At 39.0% G+C, this 25,975-nt stretch overlaps 1 protein-coding gene across 2 annotated transcripts in view; it reads left to right on the top strand.

Annotated features, from left to right (window-relative positions):
- Nucleotides 1-16,790, top strand: part of ABCB11 (ATP binding cassette subfamily B member 11) — a 75,220-nt gene extending 58,430 nt beyond the window's left edge. For both annotated transcript variants that reach the window (XM_054723234.1, XM_028141058.2), the window contains exons 21-27: nucleotides 821-1,024; nucleotides 2,983-3,224; nucleotides 5,999-6,155; nucleotides 7,284-7,481; nucleotides 12,956-13,162; nucleotides 15,139-15,285; nucleotides 16,590-16,790. In XM_054723234.1, the coding sequence (XP_054579209.1) occupies nucleotides 821-1,024; nucleotides 2,983-3,224; nucleotides 5,999-6,155; nucleotides 7,284-7,481; nucleotides 12,956-13,162; nucleotides 15,139-15,285; nucleotides 16,590-16,790 (1,356 nt within the window). The remainder of the gene's footprint in view (nucleotides 1-820; nucleotides 1,025-2,982; nucleotides 3,225-5,998; nucleotides 6,156-7,283; nucleotides 7,482-12,955; nucleotides 13,163-15,138; nucleotides 15,286-16,589) is intronic.
- Nucleotides 16,791-25,975: the final 9,185 nt, after the last annotated feature.

The following is a 25,975-nucleotide window of genomic DNA, read 5'->3' as shown; positions in this document are numbered from 1 at the left end:
GACAAAGACAAATACCATATAATTTCACTTATATGTGGGATCTAAAAGACAAAACCAATGCATAAACGAAACAAAACATGAACAGACTCACAGATATAAGAAACAAACTGATGGTTGCCAGAGGAGAAGGAGGTGGGGGAATGGGTGAAATAGGTGAAGGGAATTAAGAGGTAAAACTTTCAGTTATAAAATAAGTCATAGGGATGTAATGTGCAACATAGGGAATATAATAACTTTGTATGGTGATAGACAGATGCTTGCTAGACTTATCATGGTGATTCTTTTTAAGATATTTAAATGTTAAATCCCTATGTTGTAAAAACTAATATAATATTGTATGTTAACTATACTTTGATTTAAAAACAGAAATAAAATTCTGATACATGCTACAACACAAACAGATCTTAAAAACATTATGCTTAGTCAAATAAGGTAGACACAGAAAGATATTGTATAATTTCACTTATATATGGTACCTAGAAAAGCAAATTCATAAAGACAGAAAATAGAATAGAGGTTATCAGGGGTTTGGAAGAGGCAGGAATGGGGGCTATTATTTAATGGGCACAGAATTTTTGTTGGGGATGATGAAAGGTTTTGGGTATAGATGATGGTGATGGTTACACAACAATGTGAATGTATTTAATGCCATTGAATTGCACACTTATGAATGGGTAAAATAATAAACATGATGCTATATATTTTTATCATAATAATTTTTTAAAAATTATTTTTTTGGAATAAAATAGCCTCATCACATGATGGTATTTGGTAAAAGAGACTGCACGTCTGAGCTTGCTTGATTCCTTTTGGTTTGCAGGCTGCTGGCTCTCAAATTGGGATGATGGTCAATTCCCTCACTAACATCACTGTGGCCATGATCGTTGCCTTCTTCTGTAGCTGGAAGTTAAGCTTGGTCATAGTGTGTTTCCTCCCTTTCCTGGCTTTATCAGGAGCCGTACAGACCAAAATGTTGACAGGATTTGCCTCTCAAGACAAGCAGGCTCTGGAGACGGCGGGACAGGTAACCTTACGGACCCGGTTTTTAGACTGACTATGGCTGAACGGCTGTCACTGTTATAAGAATGAGTGTGTAGTACAAAGAGACTTAGGAAGCTGTTCACCTACAACTTTCATGGTTAGCAACCTCCCACTAGCCCTTTTCATATGTGCTTCTAATCAGAGGCTGTGAAAATCAAGTTCTGACACAGGGTTTGAGTAGGTGTGGACAGATAGTGGGGCATGTTCAATTTGGTTACATGTTCAATTTCCTCTCAATATAGTTATTTTCCCCACATCCCAATCTGGTGTATTCTCATTTGCAAGACCAGATAATTCAGCTTTCCGTCTGTTCAGTTTTTTCATCTTAATGATTTCCCCAGGTCATGCAGCCCTCTTGGAGAAGAGTTATCTTTTTAATGGCACACACTTTTAATTTTCACACTTTAGTGCTTGTTAGACTTGTGGCAAATGTCTTTTGTAAACAGAACCATGAGGTACAACTTATATTTCAAATACAATTAAGTTTTTATTATGCACTTTTTAAAAAATGTTTTTATTGATTTTTAAAGAGAAAGGAAGGGAGAGGGATAGAGATAGAAACATCAATGAGAGAGAAACATCATTGATTGACTGCCTCCTGTATGCCCCCCCACCAGAGATTGAGCCTGCAACCTGGGCATGTGCCCTGACCAGAAATCAACTGTGACCTCCTGGTTCCTGGATAGATGCTCAACCACTGAGCAACACTGGCCAAGCTTAGTTATGCACTTTTAAAAGTATGTTCTAATTAATATCTGGTTATCAGGGGGCAAATGAGGGGATGGCAGCATGGACATTTATTAAGTATAAGAAATCATGCATATACTCACCCTTACTCTTTAAACAAATTTACTATAAACTAGGTTTTGTCTCTTTTAAAAGAGAGAACGTGAACACTGCCTGAGCAGGCAGAAGCCAAAAGGATTTCATATGCCAATGGTTGTGTCTTTTTTAGGACAGGACCCTAATTCAGAAACCGATTATTTACCCTGAGTATGGTTTGAAACAAAGTCAGAGTATAAACTAAAAGATAAACTTTACACTTAATTTATCTTAAATAATATTTGGTCAGATTAATTTTTAAGGAAATAGAAGCTATGTTAAATTTATATTATTAAATAACCTTTTGTCTCAGAAGAACTAAAGATACCATTGTAGACCTTTTTTTTATCATATATATTTTTATTGATTTCAGAGAGGAAGAGAGCGGGGAGAGAGAGAGAGAGAAACATCAATGATGAGAGAGAATCATCAATCGGCTGCCTCCTGCACGCCTCCCACTGGGGATCGAGCCTGTAACCCAGGCATGTGCTCTGACGGGGAATCGAACCATGACCTCTTGGTTCACAGGTCGACACTCAACCACAGACCCATTATAGACATTTTAAATTCTTTTTTTTTTTTTTTTTTATTTTATATTTTATTGATTTTTTACAGAGAGGAAGAGAGAGGGATAGAGAGTTAGAAACATCGATGATAGAGAAACATCGATCAGCTGCCTCTTGCACACCCCCTACTGGGAATGTGCCCGCAACCAAGGTACATGCCCTTGACCGGAATCGAACCTGGAACCTTTCAGTCCGCAGGCCGACGCTCTATCCACTGAGCCAAACCGGTTTCGGCATAGACATTTTAAATGAATTCATGATGAAGATAAAAAGCTTTTAAGGATTACCATGTGTATCTCCCATCTCCTCTCTTCCACAAGTGGAAGCAACACAGCTGTGTTAGTATGAAGTAGAGCTTGAGTCCAGCTGGCAGAATGTCTTGCAGTCCTGCTGAGTTGATCTCCAGCAACTTCGCTGTGTTCCCCGATGATGCCTTTGTCTGCGATTTGTACCAGATTCTGCCATTTGCACTATATCTAATCCATGTAGCAGCTGAAATGTCACGAAAGCAATTTCTGCTCTTTTATTCCTAAGACTCTCTTTCATTTTTCAGATTACAAGTGAAGCCCTGAGTAATATCCGCACTATTGCTGGAATTGGGAAGGAGAGGCAGTTTATTGAAGCATTTGAGAGAGAGCTGGTGAAGCCATTCAAGACAGCCATTCGAAAAGCAAATGTTTATGGATTCTGCTTTGGTTTTTCCCAATGCATTGTGTTTGTTGCTAATTCTGCTTCCTACAGATATGGAGGTTACTTAATCTACAACGAGGGGCTCCATTTCAGCTATGTGTTCAGGTGAGGACTGTAGGCCAAGGTCATAAAAGACCAATATTCTGGGAAGAATAGCCTGGTTCTGTAAGTTAGCTTTTTGCTGCTTAAAAACCATCCCAAACTTGATGTCTTAAACAACTGGGATTTATTATTTCTCAAGATTCTTAGATTTTTGGGTTGGTTCTTCTGGACTGGGTCAACTCAGTCAAGCTTCTGAGTGGGCTTCTGTCTCTACAGGGATGCTCTAGTACAGTGATGGCAAACCTGTGACACGTGTGTCAGCACTGACTCGCGTAGCCATTTCTGATGACACGCGGCCGCTGAGGTTTATTAAATACAATTATATATAACAATTATACATTTATGTTATTTAAACTATAAATATCACGAAATAATGTTTTTTCCTCAAAGTGACACACTACCCGAGTTATGCTCAGTTTTTTTGGCAAAGTTTGACACACCAAGCTCAAAAGGTTGCCCATCACTGCTCTAGTAGGTGAGCTTGTTTTCTTCACATTATGGTCTCAGAGTTCCAAGTGCACCAAAGAGAGCAAGTCCCAATGTGCAAGCACTTTTCAAGTCTGCATGCATCTTATTTTCTAACTAGAGGCCCCACGCACAGGACTCATTTATGCACTAGTGGGAGGCATGTCCTGCGGGGATCGGCCCACTGTGGGAGCGCCGCTCATCCCGGTCAGCCGAGCGGTGCTTCCACTGTGGAGTGCACTGACCACCAGGAGGAAGCTCTTGCATTGAGCATCTGCCCCCTGGTGGTCAGTGCATATCATAGTGACTGGTTGACTGGTCATTCTGCTGTTTGGTTGCTGGGCTTTTATTATATAGGATATATCTTTGGCCAAAGAAAATCACACAACCAAGCCCATATTTAAAGACTAGGGAACTGTAGTCCACCTTTTGATGAAAGTATCTGATATGTTTCTCCTTTATTCTCATCCTACTATCACACAATACTTCTGACACCAGAGTCCTACAACTCAACTTCATTCTGGCACCATGTGCCTGGAGATAGCATCAGAGCCCACACGTGAAGGACATGGTCCTACAAGGCCACCCACCTTACCACCCTCAGAACCCTCCGATCCTGTATCCTTCCCTGGAGGTGAAATGTGGTGGAAGAGACTGAAAGTTACACCCCTTTCGAAAAGTTATTTTATTAACATGATTGCTCTTTATATATGGGAAATTTCAAGGGCTTAGGTGCTCTGTCAGGAACTGGGCAAAGTGAAATGTTTCTCATTATAAATCACAATGTCACAGAGGAGTAAAAAAGTTTTATTGCAAAGGGGTGCATACATAGAAATAGAATGAATGAACCATTTTCATAATGTACCAGTCTGGCTAATGCTGAGAAAATCTAGAGGCCTTGAATAGGATGGTTCAGAGAACTATCTTATTTAAACTCTACTTCTTACCAAAAGGTCATGTTTCCAGCTGACTCCTTCTAGGTGAAGATGGAAAAAGGCAGTTGAGGGGAATCATGTTCCTTTCTTAAAGCTGGACCCTGCTCTGCTATGAGATTCACTTTGAGTCCAGTTTCTCACATTTCCAGAGGAGAGAGCCTAAGGGTGTCAGGGCACCAAGGGACATGTATATGGGTGTGGTGTGGTGGGTGGGAGGGCATAAGTGGGGCGGGGGGAAATGGCCTGGAAAAGGCATGGAGAGCATTAAAGAAAGTGGTCCTAATAGAAATCTGTTCTTTTGGGCTCATTCCCAAGTCATGAGTTCTGTCTTCTTGCCTTTGATATTCAATATAGAAGAATTTTTTTCCCTCTTGCCCCATTACACTGACCCCAACCAGGAAAAGTCTCTTTTCTAAATTTTTGCTCATTTACTAACTTAAATCCTGAATCACAAACTGTTGACTTATTTAGTTTATATAAGATTTTTGAAGAGTTATTTATTAGCCAATACGTAAAAACCCAGAGACTGTAGAAAGCTCCTAATTTCTGGCTTCTCTTTAGATCACCTTCCACCACTTCCAATTTCATTCCAGTTGCTTTTCATTGCTTGAAGCTTTGGACTAGGCTCCTGGAAATGTTTGGGTTTGCAAGTCTGGCCTAAGACAGTTCCTGCTTATGAACTGAGCCATAAAACACATAAAGACACTGCCCCCGCCCCCACTATTGAGTCAGGTCCTCTGTGCCTGGGACAACTTTTTAGGGTGCCCGTCATATCATAGTGTATATAGCAACAGAGCTATCTCTTACCATGTTCATCTTCCATTTATTCATCCACTCATTCACTCATTTGCTCATTAATTACACACATGTTGAATATAGTTAGAGGCTGGGCCAAATAAAAGGATACAGGCAATTATATCTTTCTTACTGTCTGAAGCATGAATTATATGCATGCTTGGTACAGATTGATGCATTTATCACCATTCTTTTATGCACTTATGATAGGTTCAAAAGATGTTAGCATTGTAAAAAAAAAAAAAAGATCAAACCAATCTGTTGCCCCCTTTATTTTTATTTTTTTTTTAAGAATTCTTTTCTCAAACACAATTTTAAAAAAGAAGCTATTGTAGTTGAAGCAGGGTTTGGATGTCTGAGCTTCTCTTGTTTAATCCTCCCCTCACCCTTTTTTCATAGTACACAATTTGAACACTGCTAATCTCTCCAACCCAACTCCCCAGACAAGTCTAAAGTGACCTGTCCAAGGTTGCTCAGTTCTTTGCTAACAGAACCAGGACTAGACCCCCAAACTCCTGCCTTTCAGGCCATCACACCAAACACACCACATTCCTCTCTACATGGGTGTCTGTCCAATTGCAGGGTGATCTCTTCAGTTGTACTGAGTGGGACAGCTCTTGGAAAAGCCTACTCTTACACCCCAAGTTATGCCAAAGCTAAGATATCAGCTGCACGCTTTTTTCAACTGCTGGACCGACGACCCCCGATCAATGTATATAGTGGTGCAGGTGTAAAATGGGTAAGTACTGAGATGGGGATATGAGGGCAGTAAAGGAGGGTTGTGCTTATGGGTGTGTGAAGAACAGCCATTGGTGCTGATCTTACACCACCACCACATACCTTCTAAATTCCTGCAGTACATGGGTTCATTCATACGCACTCAGAATGAACAGACAGGCTAATAAATGTAAAGAAATGAAGTAAATTGGCATTAAAAATCATTTATAAAGCAAACATTTGAAGAAGACAACAAGATCCAGTGAATGCTAGATTCTGTGTACTATAAAACACACTTAGTTCCAGAATAATGAAGCTACCCAAACACCATGTTTTCTGCTGATGTTCTGGTATGGAATGTAGAAAAACCAGTTTTTCCTGTCCAGCGATATTGATGTAATTCATGTTTATCTGTGTTCAAGTTTTAGCTTATTGTATGGGTGGCTAGAAAATTAATTTGATCTTAACAAGATATCTCTTCTAATTTATAGTCTCCACAGGTAGTTTTTAATCTCTGTTTATTTTTAAATATCCTAATATGTTCAGGAGAGCAAAACAAAATCTAAACTCTAGTAAAGCTAAACTAAATTCAGAAATCTCTTTAAATTGATCAAATGACCTGTTTCTCTTTTAGTCCAATAAAAGTAAAGTCTCTGTGTGATCTATTACATATCTATCCATTTCTAGAATTCATAATTCAGATAGTGCAACTGAAGGTATTCACGTTTGCAGTACAGGGCTTAGGTCACTTTCTAAGTCATTTCAAGTGTAATGCTATTATTTGAAATCTTTGGGGAAACAGAGCTAGAGGGTTTGGACAGTTCCTGGCTTCTATGATGTAATCATATATTCTAGCTATTCTTTTCCATTTGACATTCTTCCAGAATGTCAAGTAATGGATGACAAGGAAATCCCTTAGGTTAGAATGGGAATAAGAGCTCAAATATCTTTAACTTCATGGCTCAAGCCTCTCTTTATTCTGTACCTGCTGAAATAGGGAATTCATTAAATAGCTGTCTTTGTGCTTCACACTTTGGCAGCATGGTGCTGAAGGTATCTTAAGCAGGGATTTAAAACTCAGATTTAGGTGCATTTTCCATATTCTAGATTCTAGTAGGTATATTTATAATCCCAATCTTCCCATCCACAGGACAACTTCCAGGGGCAGATTGACTTTGTTGACTGTAAATTTACATATCCCTCTCGACCTGATGTACAAGTTCTGAATGGGCTCTCAATATCGGTTAGTCCAGGACAAACACTGGCATTTGTTGGAAGCAGTGGATGTGGCAAAAGCACCAGTGTCCAGCTGTTGGAGCGTTTCTATGATCCTGATCAAGGGAAGGTGGTAAGCAATGCAAATAAGTGCTTTAGGAGATTTTGCTTTCTGCAGAATATCTCCCACCCCTGAAAGTGGTCTTCAAGATTGCGCCTTGCCAGACTCGCTCTAAGGCACTAGCCTTGGCCTTTCCCCCATGTGGATAGTTTCCAGTACCAGTCATTTGCTGGTTGACCTGATTCTACCTCACAATTTCTAATATCGGATTCTTTCCAGTTCCAGATGGCCTGCTGACCAGTTAGGCAAGGAAAACCGGGCACACTGCAAAGCTGGAGATGAGTGTATTTAACAGAAGCATTCACTTACCCGTAAATGGAGCAGAAAGTGCAGACTAATCAGGAGACTAATGACTGGGAATGGAAAAAAGTGGGGGTGATAAGGGACATGGTGATAGATGAGCAAGAACGGGGATTTGAAGAAATCTGAGACAATCCTGGTTTAAGAAGCTTAAGTCTAAATAGTATAAGGAACTCAAATGGTAGTCATGCACCATAAAGCTTTGATGAGAATATTTGAAAAATTGGCAGATTTGCTTTGTTGTTTATTTTCCACAGTATTTCTTTCTCTTTTCTCTCCATTTATTTTATTTTCTTTCTTTCCAAAGAATATATGCAGAGGAGTACAAAATGAAATAAGAAAGATTTGTAATGAAAAACAAGTTTTTATTCTACCCTTTCTACCACTTCCCCATTTCTCTGCTCAAAGGCAACTATTTTGACCACTGATGTTCTCAGATCGCCAATGATTACCTCAATGCCTCTAAATAATATGTTTATGCTGCTGTTTTGTGATTTAACAAATTTAGATTCTGTTGAAGAGATGAAAATTTAGCTGGCCCTCACCACTCTTTCTCCTTTTACCCACCCCCTCACAATATAGATATATAAAAGCTCCTCTATTTGTAAATTTAACTAATATACTTCTGTTTCTTTTTTACCACATATAGATAACATCTCTGGAATGCTCCCTTTCTATGATGAGAATATTAGCAATTCAACCTTTATTTTTACCTCTTCGTCCTTTAACCTATAAGTCCTATTAACTATACTTTTATAGGATCAAGAATACAAAATGCTCACATTCTGTTTATAACATTTCTTATCTTTCATGCTCTCATTCTAGGCTGATTCTTAAAGTTGAAAATCAATGAACAACTTTTATTCTGATTATATAAATAAATAGTGTTTATCCCTTAGTCAAGTAGTGAGGTCTATTAGCATTACATTTTCTTTCTGGTTTTTCTGAAAGACTTTCTTTTTCTGGTATTCTCTGCCTTTATAAGTCTTTATGTCTTCCAGAGTTTCTATCCTGCTACCTATTCTGAGGAATCTGCTTCTTTCCCTCATTTCTGCCACTGCCTTGGCTAATTACAACCTGTACCTGCTGAATAATTTTTACCTTGAGTTTCCTGCAATATTTTCTTAGATTAATCTATCATTTCCTAGTCCCTATATCGTCCTCTTTCTTGCTTTTCACTCTTAACTTATTGGAATATATCCACAGTAGTTTTCTAAGATGTGAGGCAGAGGCGTGGGTCTGAAAATGCTTTATTCTGCTCCACACTTGATTGACTGTTTCATCTTAATATTTTGAAAAAGACCTTTTTTATTTCCCTGAATAGTTTAATCTTCATTTCAATGAACATAGATAATTTTATGAAGAGAAATGCTGAGAAAAACACACATATTATGTATATTTCTCTGAATGTGTTCAGTGAATGTTCTGGTCCCAGATAGAGAGCAATGTCCATGAGGAAATCAAAATGATTCCTTGCATTTTGTGGACTCAATATATTTTGTTATCAGTATAAAATGTTTCCATAACATTTTTAAGTAGAGAAAAATACCACCTTTTATGCAATTTTGAAAATCCTCTTTGCTCTTAAGGAAGCTACTGAATGCAAGCATTCAACCTTTTCAACATTTAATTGGCTACCTATGGTGTGCAGGATTGCACTGGGCCCTGTGGGAGACATTAAGGACCATGAAGTATGTCTCTGTCTTCTAGGAGCTTACAATACTAGCACATGTGCAACCATCAGCAAACAGCTCCAGTATTTAATTAAGTATTAATTGTGCTTTGCGGACTATACAAACTATGGTAAATTAGTAGAGGAAAATGAGAGAGGGCTAATTGTTGAGGAATGCCTTATGTTCTTTCTAACAGTGTTTGCTTTTCTCATTGCTGAGATATTATCTACAATATAATATGCTCACACCATTTACCATAGTCTTTTTCTGAAATCAAAAGGCCAAATACTTTACAGTAGTATGTTAATGCTTTTAAGTGAACCAGCTCAAATGGTAGATATTTGAGTTCCTATACTTAACTGCCTAACGAAGGGGTGAATTCCTTAAAAAAAAGATTATATTTTATTTCTATAGCAGGCAAAAGACTGCTTAGCATAGTGCTTCTGTGGTAGGGAATTCAATATATGTTTGTTGACTAAGTGAATACATGTATTCCTTTCTTACTCGGGTCTATTATCTCAGTTATGCAGAGGCTGGTGTCAGTAAGATCGTGAAAACAGGTTTGATTCTTATGTGGTCCAATTTTATAACCCATGGGGTCTCAAATTTGAGCAGTTCTGCTAAACCTGTGGAGGATTCCCTGCACCAAAGTATAAAGGGACCTTAAAAAAACAAACAGGAAACCAAGATGGCAGCATAGGTAAACACTTGAAATTGCTGCCTTGCACAACCACTTCAAAACTACAACTAAAAGACAAAATGGACATCATCCAGAACCACAAGAAGGCTGGCTGAGTGGAAATTCTACAACTAAAAGGAAAGAGAAAAGCACACTGAGACACAGAGGAGGTGCGGAAGTAACGTGCAGAGGTATGGAGGCGCGTGCGCGGAAAGGGCTGGCAACTGAAGACATGGTTGTCTTTTTCAATCAGAAGGGAGACACAAGCTCCCGACTGCTCTGAACTCCAGTTCCAGGTGAGACTCTGGGGACCCAGACTCATACGGGGGAAACTGGCCTGTCTGGCATCAGGCCGGAACATAAGGGCGGCTTTCTCTCAGAGGTGCTTGCAGCGATTATCGAGGGACACTGAGACCTGGGGGCCTCTTAGGGCAGGGCTGAGAATCAGCCATAGCTGTTTGCTCCACCCTGTTAATTCCCTGAAACCCCACCCAAGCTGTGCTCAGAGGCTTTTGCATATGAATGGCCTGGCCCTTTGCAATATAAAATTACCTAACAAACTGCAGCTGGGTCAGAGAGACCCAGAACTTCCAAAAGAAGGGCCAAGGCCCCACAGCAGCTTGCATTGCTTCACAGCTGGGCCTCATCTGGGCACTTCCAAAACCCAAACAAAGAAGAAGAATCTGCAGATCTCTCTGTATCTCCTGCTGGATGGCCTCAGGCAGAGGCTAAATTAGCACCTCCTTAGAGATCCAAGAGCCAGTGTACCCAGTGGTCAGAGTGGGACCATCCAGATTACACTCCTCAGATCCATAAGGGACACACTCAGGGGGGCAGACTCAGTGAGCACCAAAGCTCCAATGAAGCAAGTCTTGCCCCATAAGGGTATTTCCAGCACAGAAGTTCTCCCATTGTAGACACAGCTGATTCTCACAGCCAATTGGCCTGGAGGTCAATTCCTCCCAGCGATACCAACAACAATTAAGGCTTAACTACAACAAGACTGTGCACACAGCCCACAAAGGGGTGCACTAAGAGTGTCCACCTCAGGTGACTGGGGAGGCTGAGCCACTGGGCCCTATAGGACACCTAGCACACAAAGCTACTCTATCAACACAGGGAAGCAGCCAAAATGTGGAGACAAAGAAACAGGTCACAAATGACAGAAATGGAGGAAAGCAAACTACTGGATATAGAGTTCAAAACCATGGTTATAAGGTTTTTCAAGAATTTTCTAGAAAAGGCCGATAAATTTAGTGATACCCTTGAGGATATGAAAAAGAACCAACTAGAAATTAAGCATACACTGACTGAAATAAAGAATAATATAAAGAGATCCAACAGCAGACTAGAGGATCGCAAGAATCAAGTCAAAGATTTAAAATATGAAGAAGCAAAAAACACCCAACCAGAAAAGAAAAAAGAAAAAAGAATTCAAAAATATGAAGATAGTGTAAGGAGCCTCTGGGACAACTTCAAGCATACCAACATCCAAATTATGGGGGTGCCAGAAGAAGAGAGAGAGCAAGATATTGAAAACCTATTTGAAGAAATAATAACAGAAAACTTCCCCTACCTGGTGAAAGAAATAGACTTACAAGTCCAGGAAGCTAACAGAACCCCAAACAAAAGGAATCCAAAGAGGACCACACCAAGACACATCATAATTGAAATGCCAAGAGCAAAAAACAAAGAGAGAATATTAAAAGCAGCAAGAGAAAAACAGTTAGTTACCTACAAGGGAGTACCCATATGATTGTCAGCTAATTTCTCAACAGAAACCATGCAGGCCAGAAGGGAGTGTGGCAAGAAATATTCAAAGTGATGAACAGCAAGAACCTACAACCAAGATTACTCTACCCAGCAAAGCTATCATTCAGAATTGAAGGTCAGATAAAGAGCTTCACAGATAAGAAAAAGCTAAAGGAGTTTATCACTGCCAAACCAGTATTATATGAAATGCTGAAAGATATTCTTTAAGAAGAGGAAGAAGAAGAAAAAGGTCAAGATAAAAATTATGAACAACAAATACATATCTATCAACAAGTGAATCTAAAAATCAAGTGAATAAAAAAATCTGATGAACAGAATAAACTGGTGAATATAATATAATCAGGGACATAGAAAGGGAGTGGACTGACAATTCTCGGAGGGAAAAGGGGTGAGGGGTGCGGGAAGAGACTGGACAAAAATCGTAAACCTATGGATGAGGACAGTGAGGGGGAGGTAAGGGCAGAAGGTGGGGTGGGAACCGGATGGAGGGGATCTATGGGGGGGGGGGAAGAGGAACAACTATAATAATCTGAACAATAAAGATTTATTAGAAAAACAAAAACAAACTAGCCTGTGTTGCTCAGTGGTTGAGCATCGACCCATGAACCAAGAGATCACTGGTTCAATTCCTGGTCAGGGCATATTCCTGGGTTGTGGGCTCCATCCCAGTAGGAGGTGTGCAGGAGGCAGCCAATCTATGATGTTTCTCTCTTATTAATGTTTCTATCTCTCTATCCCTCTCCCTTCCTCTCTCTCTAAAAATCAATAAGAACATAAAAAAACAACAACTAAATACTGTCCTGAGTACTTTCTCATTTGTACCACCTGTAGAGCTAAAGTTTGGGAAGCAAACAAAACCATAGTCTGATTATAACTTTGACACCATTCTGATAGACACCACCTCCAAGGGTCAAAGGCAACATAATTTATTTCTAAGAGTCCTGGGATTGTTGTCTCTTAAGCAAAGCAAATGTCCTACATAATATTAATTCTACAATATAAACTTTCCTTGCTGCTGGAATTCTAAAGCTTAATGCCCTGGTTGTTACCTCTGTTGGCAGATGATAGATGGGCATGACAGCAAAAAGGTAAATGTCCAGTTTCTCCGTTCCAACATTGGAATTGTCTCCCAAGAACCGGTGTTGTTTGCCTGTAGCATAACAGACAATATCAAGTATGGGGACAACACCAAAGACATTCCCATGGAAAAAGTCATAGAAGCTTCAAAGCAGGCTCAGCTGCATGACTTCGTCATGTCACTCCCAGAGGTGAGTACTGCGTCAGAGTGATTCCCTAGGGGAGATGGTGATGGGGGGAGAGGGAATAACCAGAGTATTACGATTTGGGCTCAAGGAGAAAGTCAAAGGCAACACCATTTACTTCTCAGTGCCTGGGGTTCACCTCAGTCTTTTAAACAAAATAAATGTCCATCAACTACTTTTTACTTTTGGAAAATATTATATTATCACGTACAAAGGATGCTATAGTACATAAAGCAGTAGCACATTGAACATCAGCCTAGCAGAGTGAAAAAAAGTCCTGAGATTTCAAGCAGAACGGTTTGAATCCAAGCTCTGTCACTTACTAGCTGTGTAACTTTGGGACAATTATTTATCTTGTCTGAGACTCAGTCATCTGCAAAGTGTAAAAAATAACATTAAAATGAAAGACTATATATAATAGCCACAAAAAGAAAACTGCTGCTGTTATGGTCGTCATAATTTCATTACTTGGCAGCATAGACTGCAGCTGGAATGGTTTCCCAGGAACCAGTGCAGCTGGTGGGGTAAGGTGCATCTGCCTTAGAGTATCACGCTCTTCCGGAGCCACGTGTGAACTTCGCTCAATATCGACGCTGAAGTTTTTCTTCTACCAAGTCTCTCTTGGTGATTGATCACAGAAAAAAAAAAATTAAGATGTGGAAACTGGATTTTAGGAGCCAAATATTACATTTAATTTTTTCCCACTTCTTCCTTTTAAATACCACTTGGAAATTGCTTTTCTTTGTAAGTGATTACATTTATAAATTTTGTGGTGGGTTTTTTTCTTTCTTTTTTTCACAAAGGCTTCTAAGTCTTGGGCTCTGACCTCATTCTGTCTTGTAGCCTAATGTGGAAATGACTATTTGCTGTAACATGACTTAAAGGCAAAACTTGTGTCCATTGAAAGATTCATTTATTGCACAAATATTTGTTGAGCACCTACTCATTTTGTGGAAGACACTGGCTTAGAGTTAATTTATTGCCACTTTCTCAGATAGACTTGTCTATAATACCTTTCACTGAGCACTTTTTCTCAGTGATGAAAGTAGGACAAAGTAGGTTATTATGAGTCTCACTAGGCTTGGTTGAGCATTTGTCAGGAGGCAAGAGAGGCAGAGGCAGACCTATTGTGGAAGGCAGGCAGAGTAATGGTCAAGGGCAAAAGTTCAGAAACCAGACACACCTGGATTTAGAATCCACTGTCAGTGCTATTTGTCTATTTTCACACAATTTTCTTAGCTGTGTGTTGCCTAAGTGTTGTAATCTGTAAAATAGGGAGAAAATGATTTTTGTGATTATTAAATGATAATCTAACTAGAATAGTTATTCGGCACAATACCAATTGCCTAGTAAATAGTCCATCAATGTTAACTATTTTTATGTAGTCATGCCAGGATTGTACCTAGGAATTTTCCTTCATAATTTTATCTAAAACTCACAACAAATATGTGAACTAGTTATTAACATCTGCATCGTTTAGACTGGTTTGTTCCTCAAAGAAAAGTAAATAATGTTCTCATGACCACAGAGCTTGTAGCAGCAAAATGGAGATTCACTTCTAGGCTTGTGTGCTAGAATGATGCCTCCTCCACAGGGGACTTGACTAGGAGATCTCTCACAAGGCCCTCTTTTCCTAGGATTATTCTGTCTTAGATCTTCCACAGAGGAGTTTGGAAATCAGGGAATCTTGAGGCAGTGAGGAATCTCAGTCACAGAGAAAGAGATCCAAATACAAAACTAAAGGAAATGCAGAGAAGGGTGTAAAAGGGCCCCTTGTTTCCCAGCGGAAAAGATCACAAACTCCATGTTTGTCGCAGATTTCTATATGGATTTGACATCCAATGTAGAAGGACCCATTCACTATTTCCAATTTCAAAAAACAACAAATTGTTTCAGTTCCCAGAGGCATCATTGATGGGGGCTCCATACAGCATAGGAGCAATGGCTGCTACTGGTTTTCAAACTTATCATACTTTTTCCAGAAATATGAAACTAATGTTGGGTCCCAGGGGTCTCAACTCTCTCGGGGAGAGAAACAACGCATTGCTATTGCTCGGGCCATTGTGAGAGATCCTAAAATCTTGCTACTAGATGAAGCTACTTCTGCCTTAGACACAGAAAGTGAAAAGGTATGTATCGATTTTCTGAAGTCTTAGATTATTATAAATGAGTCTTTTCCTGTAATATTTGTTCTAAAATGGCACTATTTTCAATTTTCTGATTCATTTATAGTAGAAATTACCGGTACTCTGTGGAGCCAAGGACAATAATCTAGAGCAGTTATTTTCAACTTTTTTCATCTCATGGCACACATTAACTACTAAAATTCTGTGACACACCAAAAAATATATATACATTTTTTGTCGATCTGATAAAAAATAGATGTAATTTTGATTTATTCACACTGGATGGCTATTGTTGTGTTGGCTGTTGTCATTTTTTATTTGACAATTAAGGGAAAAGAGGTCAGTGCCCCCAATTACATAGTCAAGTATTGCATGTTTAAAAGATTCATGCAGCTCAATGGTTGAAAATCGCTGAACTAGAGTAATTTAAAATAGGGTTGCTTCAAATTAAGAAAATATTTTAACTTTAAAATAAAAATTGTTTTTAAGATTCTCTAAACTTGGTGACATTTTTTTTCAAAGGCCAATAATTAGCTTTATCAAGTAAAGTAAAATAATCCAGGTCATTTGTTGGGCATTGCCATTTTTATAGTTCTAAAGTTCTGTGCGGAGCAGGTAGGCAGCATACAACACCAAGTAAGAGGTGGCATCTGTTGTGCAGTTTGAATGAAAAGAGATGCAATTGAGAAAAACACAATTATGAAAGTTACTATTTATTAACTCCTTAAAAACTAGGATTCCATTTGACAGCTAAAATATCCTCGGTGAAGAACAAAATCAGGAATGATCAATGACTTCTAACTTACCTTGCTTCCTTGGTTTCATTTTAGCAAACTACACTATCAGGTATTTTGAAATTACCTCATAGTTTGGTTCATTCTAGCTCAGTGGTCAGCAAACTCATTAGTCAACAGAGCCAAATATCAACAGTACAATGATTGAAATTTCTTTTGAGAGCCAAATTTTTTAAACTTAAACTATATAGGTAGGTACATTGTTATTAACTTAATTAGGGTACTCTTAAGCTGGCCTTTGCTAAAAACTCAATGGGCCAAAGAGCCGCATGTGGATCAAGAGCTGCAGTTTGCCGACCACTGTTCTAGCTTCACTGACATTTTTCAGCCTATGGACTGCAATTCAAACCATCGGTGCAATATATTCAGCAAATATTTATTTCTTTTATGTCAAGCCTTTGGGTTTAACCTCTGACTATAGCAATGTTACTCAGGTGGAATTAGAACTCTTGCAATGGTGGCCCTGGGAACAAGCATGTATCTTTGCATCATCTTTCTACCTTTTCTTTGCAGACGGTACAGGTTGCCCTGGACAAAGCCAGAGAAGGTCGGACCTGCATTGTCATTGCCCACCGTTTGTCCACCATCCAGAACTCGAATATCATTGCTGTCATGTCACAGGGGACAGTGATTGAGAAGGGGACCCATAAAGAACTGATGGCCCAGAAAGGAGCCTACTACAAACTGGTCACTACAGGAGCCCCTATCAGTTGACCTGACTCTAGAATTTCATGCACAGTCGATGCACCAATTACACAAGTGCCATGGGTTATCTTTTTCCTTTAAGAAGATAATGATGATTCTTTTACTTTCACACACATTGTCATACATTGGGATCCAAGCTAACTTCTAATGACCTTTGATAATAATTTAGTTATAAATGCCTATATATAGAAAAATTAAATAAGGTAGGTCCAATGTGAGTGAAAAGCCAATGTCTAGCAGCTTTTCAGGCATCACCCGGTGCTTACTCCATGCAGGAGCCAGTCCCCCTTGCTCCATGGGAATCAACGAGAAGTCTTGGAGTAAATGAGACTTTGAATTCCTCAAGGGCAGAAGAGGGTTTTTTTTTGTGTGTGTGTTTTTATTTTTTTTTATTTTGAGCCCATAATTTGTTATCCCCAAGACAACAAAAGTGGGAAATGTTCATTCTTCCCATTAAGATAGAACAGTGTCTTTCAATGGAAATATAATGAGTCACTAATGCAAGCCACATATGTAATTTGAAATTTTCTAGTTACATTAAAGAAAGGAAAACTAAAAGGTAAAATTAATGTTAATAATGTATTTTATTTAAGCTGATATATTCAATATATTATCACAACATGTAATAAATATAAAAATTATTAGTATTTTGTTATTTTATCATATTAAATTTCCACACTGATGTGTATTTACACTTATTGCATATTTCAGTTTAGACTAGCCACATGTTAAATTCCCAGTAGCAACATGTGACTAGAGACTACTCTATCAGACATTCAGGGTTAGAGAATCCAGGTTCATGTATTTCCTGGTCTGAGCCTCAGTTATTTCTTTCAAGTCCTATAAAAACATGAGCTCAGCCCTATCTGGTTTGGCTCAGTGGATAGAGTGTTGGCCTGTGGATTGAAGGGTCCCAGGTTCCATTTCGGTCAAGGGTACATGTCTGGGTTGCAGGCTTGATCCCCAGTTGGGGGCGTGCAAGAGGCAGCCAAGTAATGATTCTCTCTCACTGATATTTCTATCTTTCTCTCCCTCTCCCTTCCTCTCTGAAATCAATAAAAAATATTTTAAAAAATGAAAAATATATTTTTAAAATTTTTACATCATTCATTTTATTTGCATCACCTGTTTGAATTGATTTGCAAAAAGGGAAAGAACTAAGGTTGCTTAGTGTAACACAATATAACTTTAAAAAATGGCATATTATTAATTCCACCAAGGTCTTCTTTCCAAAATATGTTTAGTTCCAATTAGCTTATTAGAATCGTTTATGATTTTTTTCTATGAAGAATTCTTTTGAATAGTTGGAGCAGCACATCTTCCTACGTATTTTGGGAAGAGACCCTCAGTCATTTAATGCTTCTCAAAACTATATGGAGGTAGATATCCATAAACCAGAAATGTGACCATGAAAAAAAAGTAGAAGAGTTGGCCTCTAGATTTTCTTGTCTAGAAAACTATTTTTCATGTACTCTATGTCTATTCTACATGTGCTTTTAGGAAATTATTTCAATGAATAGACACTTTAAATTTAGTGATACATTCATGCATGCAATGTTTGGAAATTAAACACTCACTGAAAAATGTAGATCCTGAAATGTTTTGATACTATGTCCTGAAAGAGAAAAATACATAGGATAATAATTAAATATGGTTTTCCACATATTTATTCATGAATTAAATGTAAATTTCCTATCCTAAGAAAATATCAGGACATTATCATAAGGTTGGTTTAAGATTCCACCTCATATTTCCAGCTGAGAGTTGGATTCTTTTATACATGTAGATTCTCTCTGTAATCAGGTCACATAAGGCTGTTAGTGGAGATTAAAAATTTGCAAATTTTATTGCTGTTTTCTAACACATTTTGAGATAAATTTACATATGTGTGCATTATAAAATAAGCATTATGTCCATTTGTATTTGCTTTAAATTTCCAGATCAAGTGAATAATCTCACCTGCTATGTAAGAGATGACAGATGAAAGTAAGTTAAACTGAGAAATGCAATTCCAATTTCTTTCACACTGTGTTCAATTAAATGCCCAATTAATTTAAATGGATGGACTGTAAATAAAGCAGTACACATGATTATCATCTAATTGGCACTGGCCAGCATTATAATGTGCTCATTAGTGAGTTGTATGGTATCCTAAGGCTCATAATGAGTAATCAGGATACACATGATTGGCATATAGCTGTCTGGATCCAATTACTCAATGCAATAAATCAGCACTTGGACAAAATGTGCAGTAGATTAAGGAAGAAGAATACATAGCCAGATGGTGAATTGGCAATTCCCTACTGTTTGTAATTCAGGTACAGCTTCTACTTTCAGATACAAACTGATAAATGTGAGGACAACAGAATGGCTGGAGATAAAAAAGGAAATGTTCACCCAAGGTGACCCAGAACAGTATCTACGATTATTAACAACTAGAGGCCCAGTGCATGAAATTTGTGCACAGGGGTGGGGTGTGTCCCTCAGCCCGGCCTGCACCCTCTCACAATCCGGGACCCCTTAGGGGATGTCTGACTGCCGGTAGTCGGACATCCCTCGTGCAATCCAGGACTGCTGGCTCCTGCCCACTTGCCTGCCTGCCTGATTGCCCTTAACCACCTCTGCCTGCCTGCCTAATCACCCCTACCTGCCTGCCTGATCGCCCCTAACTGCCTCTGCTTCAGCCCCCGCCACTGCTGCTTTGTCCGGAAGGACACCCGGAATGACATCTAGAAGGTCATTCGGCTGTCTGGTCTAATTAGCATATTATGCTTTTATTATTATAGATGATTACTGAAAAGAGAGAAAATAATGCTATCATATTGGTTGAGAATATATATTTCTGTATGCCAAGTTTGGAATCAAAGCCAATTCTCTGGAAGTTGAGAATCCAATTAATCATTTAAATATACCTCAGAGATAACATTCACAAAGCATTTTATAATTTAGAAAACATTTTTCCTGTATAATCTTCGTATGTTATTGTGAAACCATCTAGTAGACTACAGGGGAGGAATGTAGCTGTAAGTTGTATTCATTGTTATATGTATGAGAAATCACTATGTCAGGCATCATAGGTTAGCTCACTTACACCCATCTTACCCCATTTCCTTTGCTTGCCTCTATTACAGAGGCTGGAAAGTAAAGTAGTCACCTTCCCAGACTCCCTTGCAGGGGAGGCCATGTGATACTGTTTCGGTCAATAAAATATAGACACAAGTCTCTATTGAGGCTGTCCCTTCTGGAATAAAGCCTGAAAAACAAAAGCCAATTATTCTTCTTTTTTCTTTCCTGAATGCACAGCAGCCATGCTGTGGTCATTTGGACATGACTACAAATGGCAGAGCAGGTAGACAACTTGAGTCTGATTCCTGGACATCCTTGAGAAGTTGCTCCAGCCTGGGCTGCCTAACTCCAGTCATCCTATTACACAAGAAAAAGACACCTCTCACCTGCTTAAGCCCTGAAGTCATTTTTTTTTTTGTAGTTGTTAATTTGGAATTAACATAATTAATAGATACAGTTAGGTTTTTATTAATAAAAATACTGAAACATAAATATAAAGAAAAGAATGCAACATTGAAGTATTGATTTGTGTTTAAATGACCTTAAAATATGACCTTGACATCTAGAGGTTTTCCAAAAATACTGATTGAAAGAAAGAACTAATCATAGTCTTTCTTTTCAAATGTCATTGCTATGAAAAGAGATATAACTGGATGGAAGTCCTCACAGCTCATTCTAGTGGTTTTCCAAGAACATTTCATGCACCTTCCTTTATTTTGCTTTAAGTGAAGAGGTTTTTATTTAGGGACTTGGTGTTTTGTGATTATGCTTTCTCATTCTCTCCTATGATAAAATTGGTGTTAGTCTAGGAATGATCTAAACTCCACTGGCAGGGTATAGCCAGAGTTGAAAAGAAAGTGATTTAAGCGTGGCTCGGTGGCTGAGAGTCAACCTGTGAACCAGGAGGTCACGGTTCAATTTCTGGTCAGGGTATATGCCTGGGTTGTGGGCTTGATCCCCAGTGTGGTGCATGCAGGAGGCAGCTGATCGATGATTCTCTCTCATCATTGATGTTTCTGTCTCTCTCTCTCCCTCTCTCTTCCTTTCTGAAATCAATCAATAAAAAAATAAATTAAAGAAAAGAGAATGAATCTGAAATAGGGTGGGTTAGAAGAGATGGGGAATAATGTTGTAGCTGGGGATGGTCTCAATTCAGTTCTTCCAAGCCCACAGGCCAGAGATAGCCCTGGTGTCCGCCCACAGTTGCAGCAGGTAAACCTGGAACCCCTGTGGGTCTCATCAAGGGAAAGGCCTATATCAAAGTCACCCCTTGCATATCTAACACCTAAATGATTTTAACAAGTGTTTGACAGTGGGTGGTAGGGAGGTTAGAGAGAAAAGAAAAGCATGGACAGAAGGGGTCCTGTTTGAGCCTGAAAAGATCGTAGAAGCTACTTGGAACTGGATCTCCTTGTCATTTAGCATGATCATCCTCAAAAATCTTGCCATCATATAATTTGATGTTAGACTTGTGGTGCATTCAAGAAGAACATAACAGCAACCATGAAATTTAAAAACTAAAACTTATCTTTATGTGTTCGAGAGGTCTGTAATTAGTCCACAATAAACTTACTAACAGGATATTTCAAATTTCTAGTCACTTCCCTCATACAGTGCAGTTTAGTTAAGCACCTCCAACTCCCCTCCCACCGAGCAAACTTCTTCTCACTCAGCCTGTTATAAATAACCCCTTAGTATCTCTCCCAGCAAGAACATCTTCCTTTTTAAGTTGTTAAGAAAGGGGAAACGGAGCCAGTAATTTCATTATGGGATCTCTTTTGTAAAATAGGTGAGCAGAAAATCTATGAATATTCTCATGTTAATAATCTTGCCCTATAACATCAGCCACATTATTTCATGTCTCCATGCATCTCTTTACATAGCTATAAAATTCAGATTCTAATCGGAATAGAATGTTTTAAAATCTGAAAGGTATTATATAAGTCTAAAATTGTTTATTGAAAAGCAAATTATAAAATGAAGTACTGTTTAGAATTTACAGCCTTATTCATTGCACGTAAGTAAAATTTAATATACTCTGGCTCTTCTTTTTTTTAAATCCTTACCCGAGGATATTTTTCCATTGATTTTTAGAGAGAGTGGAAGAGGGAGGGAAAGACAGAGAGAAATATCGATGTGAGAGAAACACATCGATTGGTTGCCTCCTGCATGCGCCCCGACCAGGGCCCAGGCTGGGGAGGAACCTGCAACCAAGGTATGTGCCTTTGACCAGAATCCACAGGCTGACGCTCTATCCACTGAGCCATGCTGGCTAGGGCTGCTCTGGCTCTTCTTCCAATTTCATTAAAGAAGATCTTTAGAGCTGCAGAATATCAGAGCTGGAATGAATCTGCCATTCCATGTCCACTTGAAAGTCCTGATTTGAGAAATTAGTCAACTAAACCCACCAATGTTAAATGGCCTCCCAGCATCAGAGTAGTTAGATCCAGAGACAGACTAAAACCTAGGTCTGATGACTCCAGTCCATAATGCTTGCTGCCAAAATCCACAGTCTTTTGTACATCTATTTGTCCTTGAACTTGCTAGCACCTGCCCTCTTGTATTATGACACCCTTTGGGATCCACATAGGCACCTGGCACCACCATCAACATTCCAATACTAAAGGATAAGAAGCACAATAAAATCTCACAAACTCAGACAGAGGCATTTACTTTCCCTTTGTTAAGCCAAATGCAATCTTTATACAGAAAGATAGCAGGGCCTCTACCATTTCTTTCATTCAAAAAATTGTTAAAGGACAGAGTTTGGAATGATTCTGCAGAAAAAGAGATCTCGAGGGTCAGATGCTTTGCATGCACAATTCTGAAGCGTGAGGGCAAGGGTGTTGTCTATGAAAGGCAGTGATGAGCACATGCAATGTCCAGCTTTAGAAAACTCCTTCCATTAATGGCAGAATGTGTGAACAAGGATGACAGGCTGCGTCCAGGAAAAAGTCAATTCTCTGAACGGAAATTAGAGTGTGACTGGCCCAATTGATGTGCAAGGGTAGGTGAGAGCTAGAGGAGGGAAGAAGCTCTTAATTAGTTCTGGGTTTCTTTCCCAGACACGCATATGGCCTGCTCCTCCTGCAGGGCACGCAGCAGGCCCTCCCAGGGAAGTGGTTTCTGCCTTTGCTGGTGCCAGCACTGGAAGTGGGCAAGGTGCTGCCAGAGCAAATGCTCCTCTTGGCAGTGCCTGATCTAAGCCACAAGCCCACTCACCAGGACCACAGCGGCTGCCCTTCCCTCATTACCTGCGCCTGCCCCTGCCCTGGCAGCTCCTTCAGAACATAGTGCTCTTTGAGGAACTGTCATAATTTTTTTTTTTAACTGAAGCAGATTCTGTTCAGAAACCACATGGCAAATGTAAAAAGAAAAAAGATTCTAAGAAATTTTAAAATTCAAAACAGAAAATAATTAATCAGCTTGACGCTAACCTCTCTAACCTCAATCTTTGAATTTTCTCCTTCCTTGAGAACAATCACTTCTGTGCTGCCAAAGGAAATGAGATGTAATTTCTTCTAAGTCATTACTGTGATCTCCATCAAAGAGCAGCAAAGACAGTAATTAGTATTAGTACTCCACATCAAACCACCCCAAATTGGTCAAAAAGTACATTTGTCCTTTGCAGAGCTGAAATGAAGCACTTTGAATTCTTAGAATTCTCCCACAAGTTGTCATCTTTTGGAAGAAATTTTTGGAACTGTTGATTCTTGTGACCTTTCTTGCTGTTAACATTTTATTTTTAAAGAAAAACAAAATAAAGTCTTTTTTTAAAAACGAGCAAATGGTATCATATTACCTTTAGTGTGAAATAACTATTGGAAAGCATTAAAGGTCAGGGGACAGGGAAACGATTAGGAATACCACCTTAGTTTCTTGGCAACACTCAGGTCCCAGTATTCATCCAGAAAGCTGTTTGCAATTTCCAGAGTGACTGGGACAGTCAGTCAATGAGGGTAAAATCCTCAGGTGCAAATGGATACTGGTAATTCTTTTTACAAACAGTTTCTGAATAGTCACAGAAGTTCTGGTGTCCGGCATGCAGGGCTGGTAGACGCAGACAAGCAGGATAACTTGGCGGAGAGTCATCCAGCCACCCAGAACGTGGTCATAGATGTTGGTAAAACTTCACCCAGTTCTGTGGCCCTGTGAGGGTCTCCAGGACATGGAGCAGAGAAGGGTAGCCAGACTCCCTGCTTTGAGGCAACAGAGCTAAGAGCCCCAGGAGACCTAGGCGGATAGAGCTCACAGGACAGAGGAAGAGAGAAGGGAACTGCAGAGAGAGAACCCCAGATCTGTAGAGGGCCTCCATAAGAACACAGCAGAGCCTACTGTTAACTTTTTGTAGTCGCTTTAATCCTTCCAGCCCCAGAAATTGTTTAGTGTCGGTTACCCCACAACTTAAATGTTTCCTATGAATGTGTAAAGATCACAATGGGATTTACCAATCACCACTATTATATTTTCAACTGGAAAATAGCATCTGTGGGCTAATTAAGAGATTCCTGGGCTGGGGTAAGCATCCGTTGTCCATGTTCTGCCAACAAATCAATTTTTTCATATAAAATAAAGCAGTTAATACTGATTCCTGTTGTCTCACAGGAATGTGGTATAGGTGACAGTATTTTTTAAAAGACTTATTTTTTTTTTCAGGGAAAAGCAGTGTGGGACTTGATTTGTGCTATCCATTTTAATAGCTACTAAACACACATGACTATTTAAATTTAAGTTTAAAGTTAAAGTAAGTAAAATTTTAAAATGTATTTCCTCAATTGTATTTGCTGCATTTCAAGAGCTCAATAGCTACATGTAGTTATAGACTACCATTTTGGACAGCACAGAATACGTCTATCAATATAAAAGTCCAGTTAAAAAGTGCTGGAATATAGAGTTTTAATATACTCAAGAAATCAATCACCTTTAAGGCAGGAGTGGGGTGGAGGGGGTCAATGGGAGGAAAATGGGGGACATCTGTAGTACTTTCAACAATAAAGATAAATTTAAAAAATAAGACCAAGGTTTTTTTAATTCCTCTTAAATCAAGGTTTTTATATGTATTAATTTGATCTTGGATTTATTTACAGATTTTGAATAAATAAAAACATTTAGAGATATAACTTTGAGGGCATCTTATAATAAATTTTTCATTACCCTTCTGTTATACTGAAATAGTTCCAAAGAAGGTACCAATTTAACCTTCTGAGACAGATGTCCTATCCCTATGTTGTCAAAGGAAAGGGATCCAACACTCTTCTTGATAGCTAGTTTCAGCAATAATAAACTCCTTTGCATTTCTTTTCAAATACATGTTTGATTGGACAGTTTCTCAAGTCACTTGTCTAGATTTTTTTCCTATCCTGAAAGCTCATTTTTCTCCTGAATATGTAGGTGTGCAGACATTTTGAATACATGGATATAGTAACAGCAAGTCAAATGAACCCAAATCCACTTACTTTTGGCAAATAAATTGGGAGCAGAAGAGTCTTTTCCATTCCTATTAAAAGCAGATATTTTCTCCAAGGCTGTGAAAAGCTGCTCCTCATCCTGCCTATGTAGTTTCAACTGCAAAAGCCATTTGTCACCATATCGATCCCTCCAGGAGATGTCAACTAGAGTAAAGAGGGAAACCTCACCACATGAGGACGCCAGAGCTTTATGGCAAATAAGGTATAGTAGTTGGGGATTAATTCTAGAAAATGAGCCAAAACCTCGGCATATTCCCCTTCTGAGGATCATAGATCATCCAGCTCATAGCGCTCACTGTGGGTGGCTGAAGACAACCGAGAAGGGATTTATAATAGAGTCACATATTGTAGCAGAATCCTTTGACTATTCATGCCTAGCTTCCTCAGGCCTTGGTAAGAGCAGGCTGAAACCATATTGGATTGGAAGATTCTTCAATATTAACATTACTAATCTCAATGGAAACTGTCAGAAAGAGCTCTTACACAGGAATGAGATCTCTGAAAAATGCAGAAGAATGTGAGGAGACAAATGCATCGTAAAGTGTGAAAGGATTGAAGTGACTTTGTATGGTCACTCCAACTGGGAGGCTTGAACCAATGAACAAAGCTCACATGTTAAAAATTATTCTTCCTTCTTTTACCCCAAATGTCTTCTCAGCA

This window comes from Eptesicus fuscus, chromosome 11 (assembly GCF_027574615.1).
Source record: "Eptesicus fuscus isolate TK198812 chromosome 11, DD_ASM_mEF_20220401, whole genome shotgun sequence".
Lineage (NCBI taxonomy): Eukaryota > Metazoa > Chordata > Mammalia > Chiroptera > Vespertilionidae > Eptesicus > Eptesicus fuscus.
Note: the sequence above shows the minus strand (reverse complement) of the source record. Positions and strands in the feature narration are given on the sequence as shown.